At 37.1% G+C, this 15,983-nt stretch overlaps 2 protein-coding genes across 3 annotated transcripts; one reads left to right on the top strand and one right to left on the bottom strand.

Moving 5' to 3' along the window:
- Window positions 1-571: 571 nt before the first annotated feature.
- LOC125235131 (probable cytochrome P450 301a1, mitochondrial) lies at window positions 572-11,924 on the bottom strand. Of its 2 annotated transcripts, none has more exons than XM_048141573.1 (10): window positions 11,531-11,924; window positions 11,010-11,241; window positions 9,598-9,791; window positions 4,494-4,692; window positions 4,200-4,264; window positions 4,034-4,149; window positions 2,991-3,157; window positions 2,517-2,582; window positions 2,095-2,308; window positions 572-916 (listed from the first exon to the last, which is right to left on the bottom strand). In XM_048141573.1, the coding sequence occupies exons 1-10, from the start codon at window positions 11,877-11,879 to the stop codon at window positions 803-805; spliced, it is 1,716 nt and encodes a 571-aa protein (XP_047997530.1). In that variant the 5' UTR covers window positions 11,880-11,924; the 3' UTR covers window positions 572-802. The 2 variants fall into 2 exon arrangements, with proteins under 2 accessions (XP_047997530.1, XP_047997532.1); XM_048141575.1 differs by having other exon boundaries at window positions 4,034-4,134.
- Window positions 11,925-12,328: 404 nt separating this feature from the next.
- Window positions 12,329-15,462, top strand: LOC125235132 (probable N-acetyltransferase san). The gene is made up of 3 exons (XM_048141576.1): window positions 12,329-12,439; window positions 12,581-12,904; window positions 13,330-15,462. Exons 1-3 carry the CDS (start codon window positions 12,432-12,434, stop codon window positions 13,526-13,528), a joined length of 531 nt encoding a protein of 176 aa, XP_047997533.1. The 5' UTR covers window positions 12,329-12,431; the 3' UTR covers window positions 13,529-15,462.
- The last annotated feature ends 521 nt before the right edge of the window (window positions 15,463-15,983 follow it).

Below are 15,983 nucleotides of genomic sequence, written 5' to 3'. Positions count from 1 at the left end.
CCGAATGTTCGGCCGAATATTCGTATTCGGCAAAGTCCATATTCGGCCCATCTCTAGTGTAAGGTGTCCCCAATATTTATTTATTTATTCCTATTTTTCAATATTCACTCCTTGGACGTTTTGACCCTTGGACATATTGACTCTTTGGGCATATTGACTCCTTGGACGTTTTGACCCTTGGACATATAGACTCTTCGAGCATATTGTCTTCTTGGACGTTTCGACTCTTAGACATGTTGACTCTATGGACATATTGACTATTTGGACATTTTGACATTTGGACATATTGACTCCTTGTGCATATTGACTTCCTGGACGTTTCGACCCCTAGACATGTTGACTATATTAACATATTGACTTCTTGGTCATTTTGACCCTTGGACGTATTGACTACTTGGACGTTTTGACCCTTGGACATTTTGTCTCTTTGGGCACATTGACTCCTTGGACGTTTTGACCCTTGGACATATTGACCCTTTGGACGTATTGACTCCATAGACATTTTGACCATTGGGCATTTTGTCCCCATGGACATTTTGACACTTGGGCATAGTGCCCGCGAAGGTTACATAGGTTATGCTTAAAGCTTCCATTGTTAATCATGGACCTACATTTAAAATTTAAGCTATTTCGTTATTTCACTACTTTTTAACAAACAGAGAATGATTCCACAATCAAAACTTTTCTCTTTAGACCAATATGGATATTACATTTTTGAGCAGCAAAACTAAAGTCAATATCAATGGTAAAACAAGTAACCTAAACATGTAAATTCCAATACAAAATAGACTTACGCATGTTACTAATTATTTCTATCTACAAACCTAATCTTCAGTGGTTTGTTGGGTTTGGAAATGAATTGTTTCTTCGGCTTGATATCTCCATAGTGATATTCGAGTTTGTACTTTTTCAAAATCTGGAAAAAATTAAATTCTTTAGTCTACAAATCCTAAGTGCCGGTTGTGAGTTAAAACGGTATCGTTCTCTAGATATTATGTGACCTTCCATGCTTAGGGGTCTTTTAACTTCTCAAACGCCTTGTTCATCATTGGACTTAAAATTGTGTCACTTAACTTCAAACTTGGGTAAATCCATTCTGCTATAAGGTTGATTATCTTTCAGATTATATTATATTTTTTTATATATTCAACCTTAAAGCAGAATGGATTTATGAAATAAAACTATGGAAACGGATCAAATCGCGTACAATGATTAAATTCATCCCCTGCGGCCTGTCATATGTGGGACAGACGAAACGAAGTATTTCCACACGGGTGAAGGAATACATAGCGGATGTCGGCAAAGGTCTGCAGTCTCTGAACATGTTATGGATAAAGTCAATCATGCTATAAAGTTTGACAAGCCTCTGGTTCTTGCTAGGGAAAAGCGCATATACCCAGAATGTTGCGCGAGGCCATTGAGATCAAGAAATATCCAAACTTTAATAGAGAAGATGGCTTTACTTTACCACCGGCTTGGGATTCAGTAGTACATCTGATAATGGAACAAGCACGACGAAGGCTGTGAGGCATTTGTGTTGAATGGTGTTGGACATTTGCAGTTTGTTTTTGTCAATTTTGTGTAGATTAATTGATTAATTGTTTTTTAACATAGTAATGGTAAATTTTTTGAATATTGTATAACTAGCTTTATTAATAGTGTGTGAACCTGCGTTAAAAATCTATATTATTTGTGGTCATGGTTCGGTAATATTTCTTGTATGTGAGTAGCTTTTGCACATTGTAATTTTTCCTCAGTCACCCGTTGACCACGAATGCTGTAAAGTGTTCGAAACGTCGAGATGAATTATAAATTCATTATACGCGATTTAATCCGTTTCCATAGTTTTATTTCATGAGTAACTATCGCGGTAACCGAAGACAATATCAGAATGGATTTACCCAAGTTTGAAACTAAGCGACACAATTAACAATACAGTAGCAAATTTTTGACTTCGGTGTTCCTGATGTTAAAAAGACTTAATTTTGGGAAATACAATCTTTCTTGCGAGCGCCAATCTTTTTATTTCGAAATCGAGGACTAACTAATAGCTAACGTTAAATCGCTACTTAAAATATAAACCGGAAAAATCACCTGGACTGTAAGCAAAGACATCATAGCTTCAGCCATACTCTGACCCAGGCATTTTCTGGCTCCATACCCAAAGGGGATAGAGGCAAAAGCATGGTAATCGCGAGACTCTTCCTTGAGCCACCTCTCCGGGTAAAACCTATCGGCGTCATCGAAGTTGCTCTCTTTTCGGCAGGTGTCTTGGCTCGCCATGATTATTAGAGTTCCTTTAGGAATGCTGAAACGATAATTTAATTTTTTCCATTTTTTACAATGTAATTTTTTACATAAAAGAGTGTCCACGCATTGTCCACCGGTTTTATATGGTAGGCGTGTTCAGTGGATACATGTAGAACTCAACATCATAGTGTAATAATGGAAAAAATGGATTAGTTACAATTGCCCCCGTCGAGATTTGTCCCGCTGTACCTTATAACACAACTCACTTGTATTTGTCCAATATTATGTTCTTTGGCAATATCCTGGAAATTATTGGCATGGGAGGCACCAATCTAGAAGCAAATTAATAAAATTGTAAGTAGATTACTCACACCGCTAGGTATAGACACACGAATATTCTTATTTATAGTTCATAGGTATATTTATCATTCTTATAAGGACATTTTATGTTTCAGCAAGCCTTCAATAAGTAACTTTTACTATGGGATCGAAATGATAAAAAAAATATCAAAGACGTCTACTGACGAATGAAGAATTTAAGAACTTAACAAAAGACGAATGGAACGATCCAAGACGACACCTACCTAAATACTCACCTCGCAAAATGTACAGTCACCGGCAATAACATCACAAAAAGAAGGTCGCAAAAATATCTTATCCCTGCGAGAGTGTCAGATATTTATGCAGCCTTCTTGTGTGATGTTTTTGCCGCTGACTGTAAAATAAACGTCGATAGGTACCTCAATGTCTCCTTAATACACGCTTGGAGGTATGGCGTGTTGTCTTTGAGCGTCTGAACGCTTGTCATAGAGCTGGTCAGTAGGGCATCGACTTCTTGCGCGAGGATGTTTTGTGCTCGTTGGTGTTTCGCCAGGTAGTATAGCAGAAACGACGATGATGACGAAATCTTTAAATTAATGTTAAAAATACTAGTGCATCATATACAGCATATACTTAGCAAAGCTATTGATGAGTACAAAAGGTATGAAGTCTAACCCCCTTATTTATAAACGTTATCTAAGTTATCAAGCCGATAAAGTTCGTTTTCCCCTCACTAGCTTGGAAACACGTGTTTTGTCCTTTAATACCAGCGGGTAAAAACGCATTTTATCCACTAGTGGGTAAAGTAATTTGACCTTGAATAAAGTCAAATTAACTGCTCTAAAATTGATAAAAGTAGGTGAATCTAGTACCTAATAAAGATGATTTACCACCTGTGGAACTACTGGAAGCAGTGATAAACGCATTTTTTGCGTTGTAGTTTCCTCGCTATAGTGAGAGGAAAAGTTTTGTGTTACACTCGGATGCAAATGTATTTCTCGTGTGTTAAAAAACTCGCAAGTTCAGGATTTCTATTCTCGAACCACTCGCTTCGCTCGTGGTTCAACTATAGAATCCTTTCACATGCTCGTTTTTCAATTCCACACTCGGCGTTAAAATACAACTTTGCCCCCTTGTATAACAAACAAATAACTATTGTCCCTTTCTATCACACCAATACATCGGAAAGGGACAAACTTTAGAGAACGTTTGTGAATAAGGGGGTAAGAAAACATCTGTAACTAAAATATTCTTAAAGCTGAAACTGTATAATCCGTTGTTTCTACGGCAATTTTCATTGTCAGAACGGACGATATTTGTAGCCTAGGTGGCTTCGAAAGTCCGAAGTGTCTAATAACTGAAAGCAGGTACTGTTTTTTAGAACACTAGAACGTGTTTAGAACGCTACTATAAGTTAGTTGGTAGTATTTGACAGGAGCCAGTATCAGAAGTGGGATCATACCGTATTAACGCCAATCAGCAACATATCCATCAAGACAGTGGTGACATCCTCCACGTTCACAGGCTGGTCCACAATCATCGCCGTGGCCACAGACTCCATACCTAAAATATGGCGGACTGTTATAAAATATTTGCTATGTCGATCTTATTAATTTATTTAAGCTTACCTTTTTTGAAAGAGTCGTCGGTGCTGCACGCTTCTCTTGCTTGCAACACATGCTTACCAATCAAACTAAAAAAAGATAAAAAGATGCAGAAAACCTGTAAGTACCTATGCATAATTTTAATAACATGTCTGCCCACCAAGACCGCGTATTTGCTGCGAATGCTACAAGTGGGGTATATTGCAAGTAACTGACCACACTACTAATAAAAAGTGAATTCTGTACATAGGTTTCTATTACTGGCTGGATTAGAGACTACGCTCTTTTACGAACTTTTGTAGTATTCAAAAGTCTTACCCATCTATAATATCACAATGCTTCCTCAAAGAATACCAGGCAGGGGTACCAAACAGTTTCCACATATGGAATCCGGACTCGCACTTCACTATGGCGTCGGTGGCCTTTTCCAAACTGTTGTACAGCCACGATACGTCGTTCTGGTTGTATATTATTTCCGTCTCTAACATGTTGAACTTTTGGGCAAATAATATCAAACCTAAAAAGGGTAACACAATCGTAGATCCTTATTATGCTTAGCGAATTATTATTATTATGTTTGTTCTTTACATGTCTCGGGACCATGGGGTCCCGGACTTTTGTAAGGCATACGTGGGGCCGAAGCCAACAGCGCAGAGGCCCTTTAGAACAGTTTAATCTAAATGTAATGTGACACTAACCGGCGATTATCCCTGTCCGCACTATAGTAATGCACCCAAGGACAAGCCCCGGTTAGTGTAGAACTATTGTAAGAAAATGTACACAGAGAAACCGGGCTATTAGGTTGAGTTGCTAGTGGATTGGTAACCAGTGCTATCGGAAAAACTATGGCACCTGCCTTGCTCATATGTTACAAAACATGACAAAATAGGCAGGTGGTGACTCGCCAACTCACTATATGGGTCCCCGAAAACGGCCGCTCGCACGGAGCGACAAGGGGACAACATCGCGTGAGCGGCTCAAGGTGTGGAGAGGTGTGCGTCGCTTTCTACCCAGTCTGTACGAAACAGCCACTGTGCCAACTCGCGTCTTATGCATATTTCACTTCCACCCTGCAAGCATATAGCTCTGGCACCCCACTCTGGACGGCCGGTTAAGGCAAGCCAGAGGTGAGAGTCCTGCGACCCCTGCTCAGTGTTCACTCCGGCCGGCCAATGAAGGCAAGCCGGAGGGAGGGGCCTGACCGACTCTCGGGGGCATGGGACCCAAGGGACGCCACTTCCCATTCAGCTCGCCACAAGCTGCCCTGGGGGCTATTATTATTATTATTCAATTATAGGCGAGCAGCTATTCAGCTGATGAGCCTATGTCACACAGTGTCTCATGATTTATAGTTAGCAAAGTCATGTCACTATCTTATTATTTAAAAGCCACTTGTCTAGTCTGTTAATTATATACGCGAGAATAACTGTTCAGCCGGCCTCTAGCCGAAGTATTGACGCTCAGAGCATAAAATTAAGACGATACGGTAGGGGTCAATAATTCTCCATACAAACGCTCTCGACTATTTCCTCCCTGGTTTTTGAAGATAGAGCAATGATTTTTTCTGTGTCGGACCGTTTTGATTTTTTTGATATTCTGCTTTTTAAAGACGAGCCAATCAAAAATTTCCAAAAACGGCCTTTTTCATTGTGGTGCAAAAAAAGGTGTGATACTCAAGATTAGTTAACCAAAAAAACTAAACGGTCCGACATAGATTATTTCATTGTTTCTCCGAGTCTAAAATTTCGTTCCGACTGATTAAGTTTTGAAGAAGGAAAAAGTCGAGAGCGGAACCTCGATTTTAAAGATTTTTTTGACTGAGTTGTTCTTAATGGACATTTTTTTTCGATAAATCTAGTTAATAACACTTGTATCATCATCATCATCATATCAGCCGAAAGACGTCCACTGCTGGACATAGGCCTCCCCCAAAGATTGCCACAATGACCTGTCCTGCGCCACCCGCATCCAGCGGACTCCTGCGACCTTCACCAGGTCATCAGTCCACCTTGTTGGGGGCCTACTCACGCTTCGCCTTCCGGTACACGGTCGCCACTCGAGAACCTTTCCGCCCCAACGGCCATCGGTTCTACGTGCAATGTGCCCCGCCCACTGCCACTTAAGTTTAGCGATTCGGAGGGCTATATCGGTTACTTTGGTTGTGTTGCGGATGGTCTCATTTCTGATACGATCTCGCAAAGAGACTCCTAGCATAGCCCTCTCCATTGCCCTTTGGTTCTACAATCTTCAGCTGACGCGACTTTATACCGGCAGCTCAACAAGCAGATCTCTAAGTCCCTCACCCGCGATATGCGCCAATTTAATACTAAACATATTGAAGAGGCCATAGAGCGGAATAAGGGCTCCAAAGTTTTTCAAAATCAAAATCAAAATCAAAATAATTTATTCAGCAAATAGGCCACAGGGGCACTTTTACACGTCACATGTACATAGGTATTTAAAAAAATATTTAAAATTGAGTTGAAATTACAATTGATACTATTATATACTAATTCTAAGTTCTAACTAAAGTTAACTCTATACAATTAATTAGAGATGTAGAAGGTCTCTAAATGTCGAATTACAACCAAGAACTACACTAAATTTTAATATAAAAGTACAAATACAAAAAAAAAAGTCTAAAATTACTTTAGAGGTGCAAATGACTCTAAATGTCACAACTAAAAATAAAATGTATATCTACTTAATCTAATTCTCCTTAGAGATGTATATGGTCTCCATGAGTCAAAATCATATATTTAAAATATTCACTAAAAGAAAGGAAACAAACGACAACCGAACAAAGTGTCCTAATTTAATAAAAATTAGAATTAAAGTTACTAAGTTATAACAGCCCCAGTAAGCTTAAACAGACCGGTCTTCACAGACGGCACCCGTTCACGAGTATGACGCGTATCTCAGCCATCGCCTCCCTCAACCTTTATTCGGGAAGGTGGCGACCCGATCAACGACGCCACCGCAGCAAAGACTTTTAAGTGTGCATGACATGTTCAAGCTGCCAGGCTAAATTAAATATTCAAATAATAAAACATAGCTGTAAGACACTATATTCTGTGCTCGTATGTTACAAAGGAAGGAAATATAGATTTATACAATAAAATTAAAGTAAGATAAACATTAAACATTAAACACATAATCTTGGAGATGTATAAGGTCTCCAAGTGTCCACAACTAAACTTAAATAAAAACAATATAATCAGACGAGAATATGTTCTCATACGTCAATTGAACACTAGTATGCTTAATTACACAATGCAGAGAAAATGAAAAAATATATACGACTTCATTCATCTATTGACAAGCAACCACCTTAAAGGCATCCCTATCATCTATAAAATCCTTCACAGTGTAGTACGCCTTACATAACAACAAACGCTTAATGCGTGCCTTAAATTTGTCAAATGGCAAATCCACTGTATCGGTTGGTACTTTGTTATAAAAACGTGTACAGTTCCCGACGAAAGACGTACCAACCTTACGGAGACGGTGGTTTGCAAGGGATCTGTCTGTTGGGCAAAGCCAGCTCGCCAACACTTGTATATTTAACTAATAAAATTCCCAAGTTGAAAGCTTTGAGTAATTATGTTAACTAGAGAGGGCACCTCATCTTGATTTTGTGTAACAACACTTAGAGCCAATCGGCACAAACGCGTTTAGTCTGTATGTGCCGAACGGCTGAGGTAGATTGACGTATCGCAATGAAAAATATTTCGTCTAAATAATGCCGTCATGTGTAGTGAGGTACCGTACAAACTGCTCAGGAAAATCTAACAAAAGCCAAGGAGTGACTTTTCATACGTAGGTTTACTGCATTTTTGTTTAAACACGCGTTTTACTTTAAAAAAAATGAATCAATATAAACTCATGCCGATGCGCCATGTTGCGGCGGCCATGTTTCGTTAAAACCAAAGACTAAAAAATGCAACTAAAGCAGACGTGACAATATCGCAAGTTAGTTCACGTTTCCTATCATACATTAAATTTATTATTTATCGACGCAAAAAAGGTTATTTAATTATTATTGTCAGAATTGCACAGTTTTCCGACATGTCCATTTATAACAGATTCTCAATACGCGTGTCGAATTTCATGTGAGTATGTAAATTTAAATGCAGTATCTAACCTGCCTTAATGAATTTGGGTAGGTAGACGGTCAAGCAAATTATGAGAGTATAAAAACGCGCGAAATTCAAATTTTCTATGGGACGATAAGCCCGCGCCCATACATACATGGATGTAGATAAAGTTATGTATGCGACTATACATAATTAGGCATTAAAACACTCATGTTATCTTATTAACACAACAAAAACAACACTCATTTTTTAATGCCTACCATTATGCAAATGTCACATAAATAACTAATATTCAGTTGCGGCTACGTGTACACATGTACGCTCAGTCCGTATGCAGCTTTATTGTAGGCATTAAAAAAAATTGGGACTCACAGTTGTTAAAAAAAAGTTAAATCGCTGTCAGTTTTGCAACGATAATTAAGCATGGAATTTCAATAAAAACATCGTTTTTGTTTTAATTATGTAAATTATACTAAGCTATAATCTAAATTCAGAACGTGAAAAAAGTTTGGTTTTAAATACAGATTTCAAGCTTGATTGTCGTTACAAAACTAACAGCGATTTATGTTTTTTGTTAAGAACTCACGCTAATTGAGAGTCATAAATTTAAAAAATGCCCAATGTAAACCCATGTCACTTCTATACTATGACTTCTAATCTATGCACTCTATGACGGGCTCATCATCGCGACCGAAACGTCGTAAGCGCCGAGTAAAATCGTAGCGCTTGCGACGTTACGGAAGCAGGCCATTGGTTCACACCCCGCCCCCTCGCCCCGCCTTCAGCTTACAGGCTGTGACACGTTCGTTGTTTGCTATAGCTCCTCTATACGAAGTAATAATTACTCAATGGTTGAAAGGGGGGCTCCTTTCCGTTTTAGCATTTTCCTATATCTATGTTGACGCTACTTGGCGACCGAAAAGCAGTCTACCTCTGCGCTGTTACAGAAGAGCGAAAGGGATAGCTATACTTAGCTATACGCTGATTCTTTAATTCTTTATACTTGTAGTACAGAACCGAAGTTGATGAAATTCAATTTGATTCATATGTTAAAGTTTAGGCATATCCCTAGAACTTTTTTGCGTGAAGCCAAGTCGTGAAAACTAAATAAAAATATCACAGCCCTAATTTTTATTTATCGAAGCATAAAGGTATTTTAAATTGGGGAATGGTAGAAGAATACAAAACGAGTACAACTTCCAATGGTAGTAATGGTGCTCCCACACTGGGCTGTAGTGAATGTTATAATATTTAGGTATAACAGCCCAGTGTGAGAGCACCATAAAACGTACTAAAAAGGAGAAGAAATACAATACAATACGTACCCATACAATCATACGCCCACTTATGCAGCTCCTTATACAGATCCGTCTTCAGTTCGTCCTGATGGTTCCTATGCGTGTAAATCTTCCTTGAGAGTAAGTCGCACACTTCCTTCAGACTTTGCATGTTTTGGGACACAGTTGTGTGCAGCGGCGCACATACTAGGGACCTTCTTTGGGCCCAATCTTCACCTCTCCTGCGAAAAGGGTACGGAGTAATAGAGTTTATAGGCATCTTATTTACGCTAGTAAATTATAAAATCACACTGAGTCATATAGTTTGTAGATTTCAGTAGACGAATCATACTTCAGATGTAGGTAAATACAGAACATCGGAAGGTTCCCAATAAGCTGAAGCAATCATTATTGTTAAATATTTAGTAAAAACTAATTATAACAATAAATTGCTCTGATAATTAGGCTAGATTAAGATCATAATATACAGGGTGATTCATGAGTCGTGAGCAGGAGTGAACAGGGTACTGGGGAGGGTAACACTGAGCAACTTTCATAATGGGTCAACACTAAATTGTGATTTTTTTTCTTTCTTAACTATGACTTAATTGATAGTTAATCATCAATTAAGTCATAATTAGAACGTAATTGATAATTAGCTATCAATTAAGTCATAGTTAAGAAAAATAATCACAATTCAGTGTTGCCCCATTATGATAGTTGCTCAGCGTGACCCTCCCCAGTACCCTGTTCACTCCTGCTCACGACTCATGAATCATCCTGTATATGTAATGAACTATTCATAAGAGCTTGTAATTAGGCAGTAGTTAGGGAGCTTGTATAGTATGAATTTTCTGAGATGAACTTTTCGCTTTAGCCGTAATCTGTTAAACAAAGGCCTTTGTTTCTATTATTCCCGGCGGCTAGCTCCCGTTTCCACAGCACGTGCTAAAGTCTCAGTGTAGTTAAAAAGCAACTATCATGATAGCAATAAGGTTCAAATTTATTAAACAGTTTGCAGTATGCAGGTAACTTTTTTTGAAGATGACAAAACGTGTTATCTCCGAAAGGTCTTTTTATGGATTTGAACCTTATTACTATCATGATAGTGGCTTATTAATTACACTGAGACTATAGCACGTGCCGTTTAAACGGGAGCTAGCTGCCGTGAATAATAGAAACAAAGGCCTTTGTTTAACAGATTACGGCTAAAGCGAAAAGTTCATCTCAGAAAATTCACACTATAGTTAGTACATGAATAAAGATATTTTTGAGTTTTGAAAGTACCGTAGAAGAAAACTTTGTAGCAGAGTACCATACCAACAAATTTTTGCTCATAATTCCAAAACTTATTTTGAACTTAGTACAAAGAGGTTCAAATTCAAACACCTAAAAACAAATGCTTTTGGGACTCGGGAGGAATCTGACGTGATATGATAACTTAAGATTCGGTTACTAACATAGAATACAGTCCTAAAATGCTGTGTTTTTCGGAACGATACTTGTCCAGAGAGTCAAGCGCCGACCTCACAGGGTATTCCCCCTCCATTGCGAAAACCTTCTGTATGTGATCAGGGTGGTTCACAAACACTATGTCGGCCCCAACAGGGCTTACGAAACGCACCACCGGCCCGTACTCGTCGAAAAGCGCGGACATGTTTGTGAAAGGGTTTTTCAAGTTTATATAGTTACCTGAAAAAATACAAGGGATTACAGGTTCCCTCGTCCGCCATATATATCAAATTGACTAGCAACAGCCTTGAGATCTAGGCATCAAGTTATCTTTATCCAAGTTTACTTTATTATAAAAAAAACATTTATCGACCATCGTAGATACGTGCACAGTGCTTAGAAAATGTAATTCTCCGTGCCATAAAAAATCTCAAGTTAATTTGAATAATATGCACAAAGATAATGCAGACAGTTTAGGCAAATGTCAAATAAAATATAATGTTAATATATAAAATTGGCAATATTTTACTTATGTTAAATGCTAAAGTCAGGAGCCCAGCAGTCAACTGCGTTCCAATCTGGAAAGAATATTGACGAAAGTTGGAAAAGTATTTCAAGGCTTTGGGGCCAGGTACGTGATCGAAGGATAAAACTTCAGTATTCGTCCTCGATACAACCATAGGAACAACTCGTGGAGCTGGATATATATCCGTAACCGTCTCATTAGCAGAATCTATCTGGACTTCAGGATTATCTAATTTACTGGGCATTTCTTGAGTCTTCACAGATTGCATTCGGACAAACGACGAACATATTTTCTTCTGACATAGGTTGAAGATTATATTCGTTTGAACACAGTTCAATTTATTTAGCAACATTTTAGTAAATTTTAGTTTTGAAACAGAAATATTTATGTTTCCCGACTGAAAACACGACACGAGTTGACATTCGAATTCAAACAAAAGAATGTGAAAACCATTCGAATCTTGGCGCCATGTTAATCTGTCTATGGTTTGTACCCGCTCTACTAAAATTTGGTATGCACGATTAAGCCCTTAGATTTGTAGTAGTTTTTTGATTTTGAGTAATGGCAATATTAAAAAAAAACACAAAGGCGTATTTCAGGAGTTTTTAAAACTTTTCGTGTTTGGTTATAGGCATAATTGTATTTTTTTCACATATAGAAAGCAATGAATGATATTGTAATTGCTATAATTTATAGAATAATTAAATACTTATAATTAATAAATACATTACTTATAATAATGTATACTGATTTTACTATCGTGTTCGGGTTTAAGACTTAAAAAAAACTCTTCAGTGGCACGATTGTTCGGAGAGTAGTAGATGGCGGGAGTGATCTCCGTGTGATATAACTGTGTTAGATTAGTTTTTAAATTTTTAGTGTATAATATAGAATAGTTATAAAAATGACTAGGTAAATGTGCTATCTAAGTGTGAACATGTTTACTCCATCATATATCTTTGTCACCATATAGATAAGAGATTTTGGTTTGGAATAGGTATGTCTGATTTCAATCCCTCATATCTGCTATAAAAGATTACCTTTGCTTTTCAGAGCTAAAATAGAACTAGGCGATGTGACGCCTCACAATATAAAGCAACTAAAAAAGCTAAACACAGTTGTATTCCCCGTGTCATACAACGATAAGTTCTACAAGGATGTATTGGAGGCAGGTGAACTGGCGAAGCTGGTTTACTACAATGATATCGTGGTGGGCGCAGTGTGCTGTAGGATAGACACGTCGGAGAACTCCCGGAGATTGTACATAATGACGCTAGGGTGCCTGTACCCATACAGAAGATTGGGCATTGGGACTCTTATGGTGGAACATGTGCTCAAATATGTTGAACAAGAGGGCAATTTTGACAGCATTTTCTTGTAAGTACACTCTATTCAAGCTCTATTTACATTACCGATTAGTTTACTTATCTAGATGGATTCTGAAGGAAGCATACTATGCTATGTCTGAAGTATCTAAGAATGTCTTATAACATAATTGAAGGTTATGTTTGTATGTATTATATAGAGATTACTGTTACATCTACATAACCTTAACCATCTTATACATATTGATCCATTTTATTTATAGGAAGGAATCTATAAAAATGTAATACCTTCTTTCATTAAGTAAATAAGTGCTGTTTATATCTGTCCCATACTAGATTTAGATGTAAAAAAATTGTCTTGGAATATTCTTGAGTGTGTTACAAATAATAATTTAATGAGAATAGTACTTCGTTTAAACTTTTTTTTATGGCCAATTTTAAGATCATTGATTTTTATTGGATAACTCACTTTTTCAGACATGTTCAAGTTAACAATGAGGGTGCAATAGATTTTTACAAGAAGTTTGGCTTTGAAATTGTGGAGACGAAAGAGCACTACTACAAGAGGATAGAGCCGGCAGATGCACATGTGTTACAGAAGACCATTAGACAACCTCAGAGCGCTCCCCTCTCAAACGGGACTGTGCCACATGCCAAAACGAACGGGCATGACTGAGCGAGTATGTGAAACTCGGTATGTACAAAAAGCTCTGAAATTTCCATTGGATGATGAATATGGCTATGGCAGGCTTCTTACAGTTGAATTATTACTAAATGTTGCTTATTTATTTGTCTCTACAGTGTTTGTGGGTGTTCAATACCATAACTGTACTTTTCAGTACAGATGGTGTTTTTTTACGCACTAGTGCGAGAAGTGGATCATTATATGTCAGGTCGAAACTTCGCATGGCCATCAGTACTGAATGTTTTTCAGTACTGATGGCCATCCTAAGATTCGACCTGACGATTCCGACATTGACGACTTCCGAAGTTTCGTACGATACACGTGTGAAAAGGAAATTCGTAACTCGTGTCGTCCTTTTTTTCGCACTTGTATCGTAATGTACTATTTCAGTACTGATAAAAATGCTATGAGCCATGGCAATATTGATAAATAACTCGACTACAAATTCACCAAGATATGCTAGCTGTGTTCTCAAAAATAACTAGGTATTCAAAATATGTCAACATATTCCAAAATCATTCAAATTTCTTCTTGTGATGCTGGATATTCACAGAATGTAAACATTGGAAAGGAGTTTTGGTTGTTACATTTCTATAATTTGGAGTCTTAATTCATTTTAACCAATTAATTTATTGAACTTGCACAAATTTGGGACTAAAAGTTTGTGGACTATGATTCTATTCCTATTCCTGTGCTAATCATAATATCGCCTAGATATGTTCACTGCAGTGTAGGGTTCAAAAGTCCTCCTATGACACGTGGTTACTTGAGAGTGGCACTAATTGCTGCATCAAAGGTTTTAAAGTAACATCTGATACCAATTTGACTGTAAGAAGTATCCGCTACCTGATACAGAGCAAGAAATCATCATATAAAGGATAACTGGTCATAATTGTAAAGCAAAGTGATACAACATTTGTATAAAACATAAGTCGCTCACTAAAGTAGCTAAGACTTGGCTACACCGCACTGCCACCTTGTAATTTTTTCACATAAGTGAGAGTGAGAAAAAGATACCTCTCTTGCAGGATAGTGGTTTACCTTGGTGCGGTGTGGTCAAGTATTAGCACTAAGTATACAGAAAGTCATAAATTAATGTTAAGCCAAAGGCCTACAAATGTAACTTTGCCTGTGTGTGAAACCAATAAGACAGGTGTATATCAGGAAATTTTACTAGCCTTCAAAAATACTTATTTCAGCCCATGTATAGATATTTACTGTACATAGGTAGCAATTAAATGTATGCGGCTTATTCTAATAGGTCATTTGAATGATTCACGGTTTTTTCATTAGACTTATATTGACTGGGATATATAATTTCAAGTGTCTATATCCCGGTCAATATAAGTTTAATAGGTCTGGGTCTCAATATTTTGGATTATACTTTTGTCTTGTTATTTAGCATTAGTAAAGACTACACATCTTGACATGTATTTTTGACAATGCTAGTTATGGAACGGAAATAAAATAAATAAATAATATTATGCTAAATTATTGTTACATATTGGATGTGACTCATGTGAAAAAGGTACATTCAGATTGAGTCTTTTCATTGCTAAATATAAATAAATTTGAAATGAAAATGAGTGCTTGTTAAAGATTTCGGTATTGCAGACTACATGCTATTAATTAACTTGTACATTGAAATTCTAGAAATAATTATTTTTCATTCTCTGTGTGTGTAGTTTGTTTCTTGTGTATTTGTGTAACTGTACAAAAAAAACCTTAATTTATTCATTTTTTTACTTAAAGCATAAGGAAACAAAAACATACATTTTTATAAATAAATTAATCTTTGAATATTGTAAACATGAAAAAAGGCTGGTTCAATTTTACTGATTATAGAACTTAAGTTTTAGCATAATATTAAATTTCTTACTAGCAATATTTAAATATTTAAAACATGCTAACTCCATAGTCATTAATAGTTATTTGTTATACAAGGGGGCAAAGTTGTATTTTAACGCCGAGTGTGGAATTGAAAAACGAGCAAGTGAAAGGATTCTATGGTTGAACCACGAGCGAAGCGAGTGGTTCGAGAATAGAATCCTGAACTTGCGAGTTTTTTAACACACGAGAAGTAAAATACATTTGCACCCGAGTGTAACACAAAACTTTTCCCCCCACTACAGCGAGGAAACTACAACGCAAAAAATGCGTTTATCACTGCTTCCAGTAGTTCCACAGGTGGTAAATCATCTTTATTACTAGATTCACCTACTTTTATTAATTTTAAAGCCGTTAATTTGACTTTATTCAAGGTCAAATTACTTTACCCACTAGTGGATAAAACGCGTTTTTACCCGCTGGTATTAAAGGACAAAACACGTGTTTCCGAGCTAGTGAGGGGAAAAAAAACATGTTTTAGCATTGTGTACAATGTAATAATATATTTAACTTATAACACAACAGGGTGTTTTTTGACCCCTATAAGAACTCTAAATTT

The sequence above is a fragment of the Leguminivora glycinivorella genome, chromosome 17 (genome assembly GCF_023078275.1).
Source record: "Leguminivora glycinivorella isolate SPB_JAAS2020 chromosome 17, LegGlyc_1.1, whole genome shotgun sequence".
Classification (NCBI taxonomy): domain Eukaryota; kingdom Metazoa; phylum Arthropoda; class Insecta; order Lepidoptera; family Tortricidae; genus Leguminivora; species Leguminivora glycinivorella.
The sequence above is the reverse complement of the archived record's forward strand: the minus strand, read 5'-3'. Positions and strand labels throughout refer to the sequence as shown.

Bases quoted from the DNA above. Each gene is read 5' to 3' on its own strand.
- LOC125235132 (XM_048141576.1), top strand. The intron at 12,905-13,329 runs GTAAGTACACTC...TCACTTTTTCAG, and splicing joins AATTTTGACAGCATTTTCTT to ACATGTTCAAGTTAACAATG.
- LOC125235131 (XM_048141573.1), bottom strand. From the start codon at position 11,879: ATGTTGCTAAATAAATTGAACTGTGTTCAAACGAATATAATCTTCAAC. The intron at 3,158-4,033 runs GTATGATCCCAC...ATTAATTTAAAG, and splicing joins TGCTGATTGGCGTTAATACG to ATTTCGTCATCATCGTCGTT. The intron at 917-2,094 runs GTGATTTTTCCG...AATTTTTTCCAG, and splicing joins TGTCTTTGCTTACAGTCCAG to ATTTTGAAAAAGTACAAACT.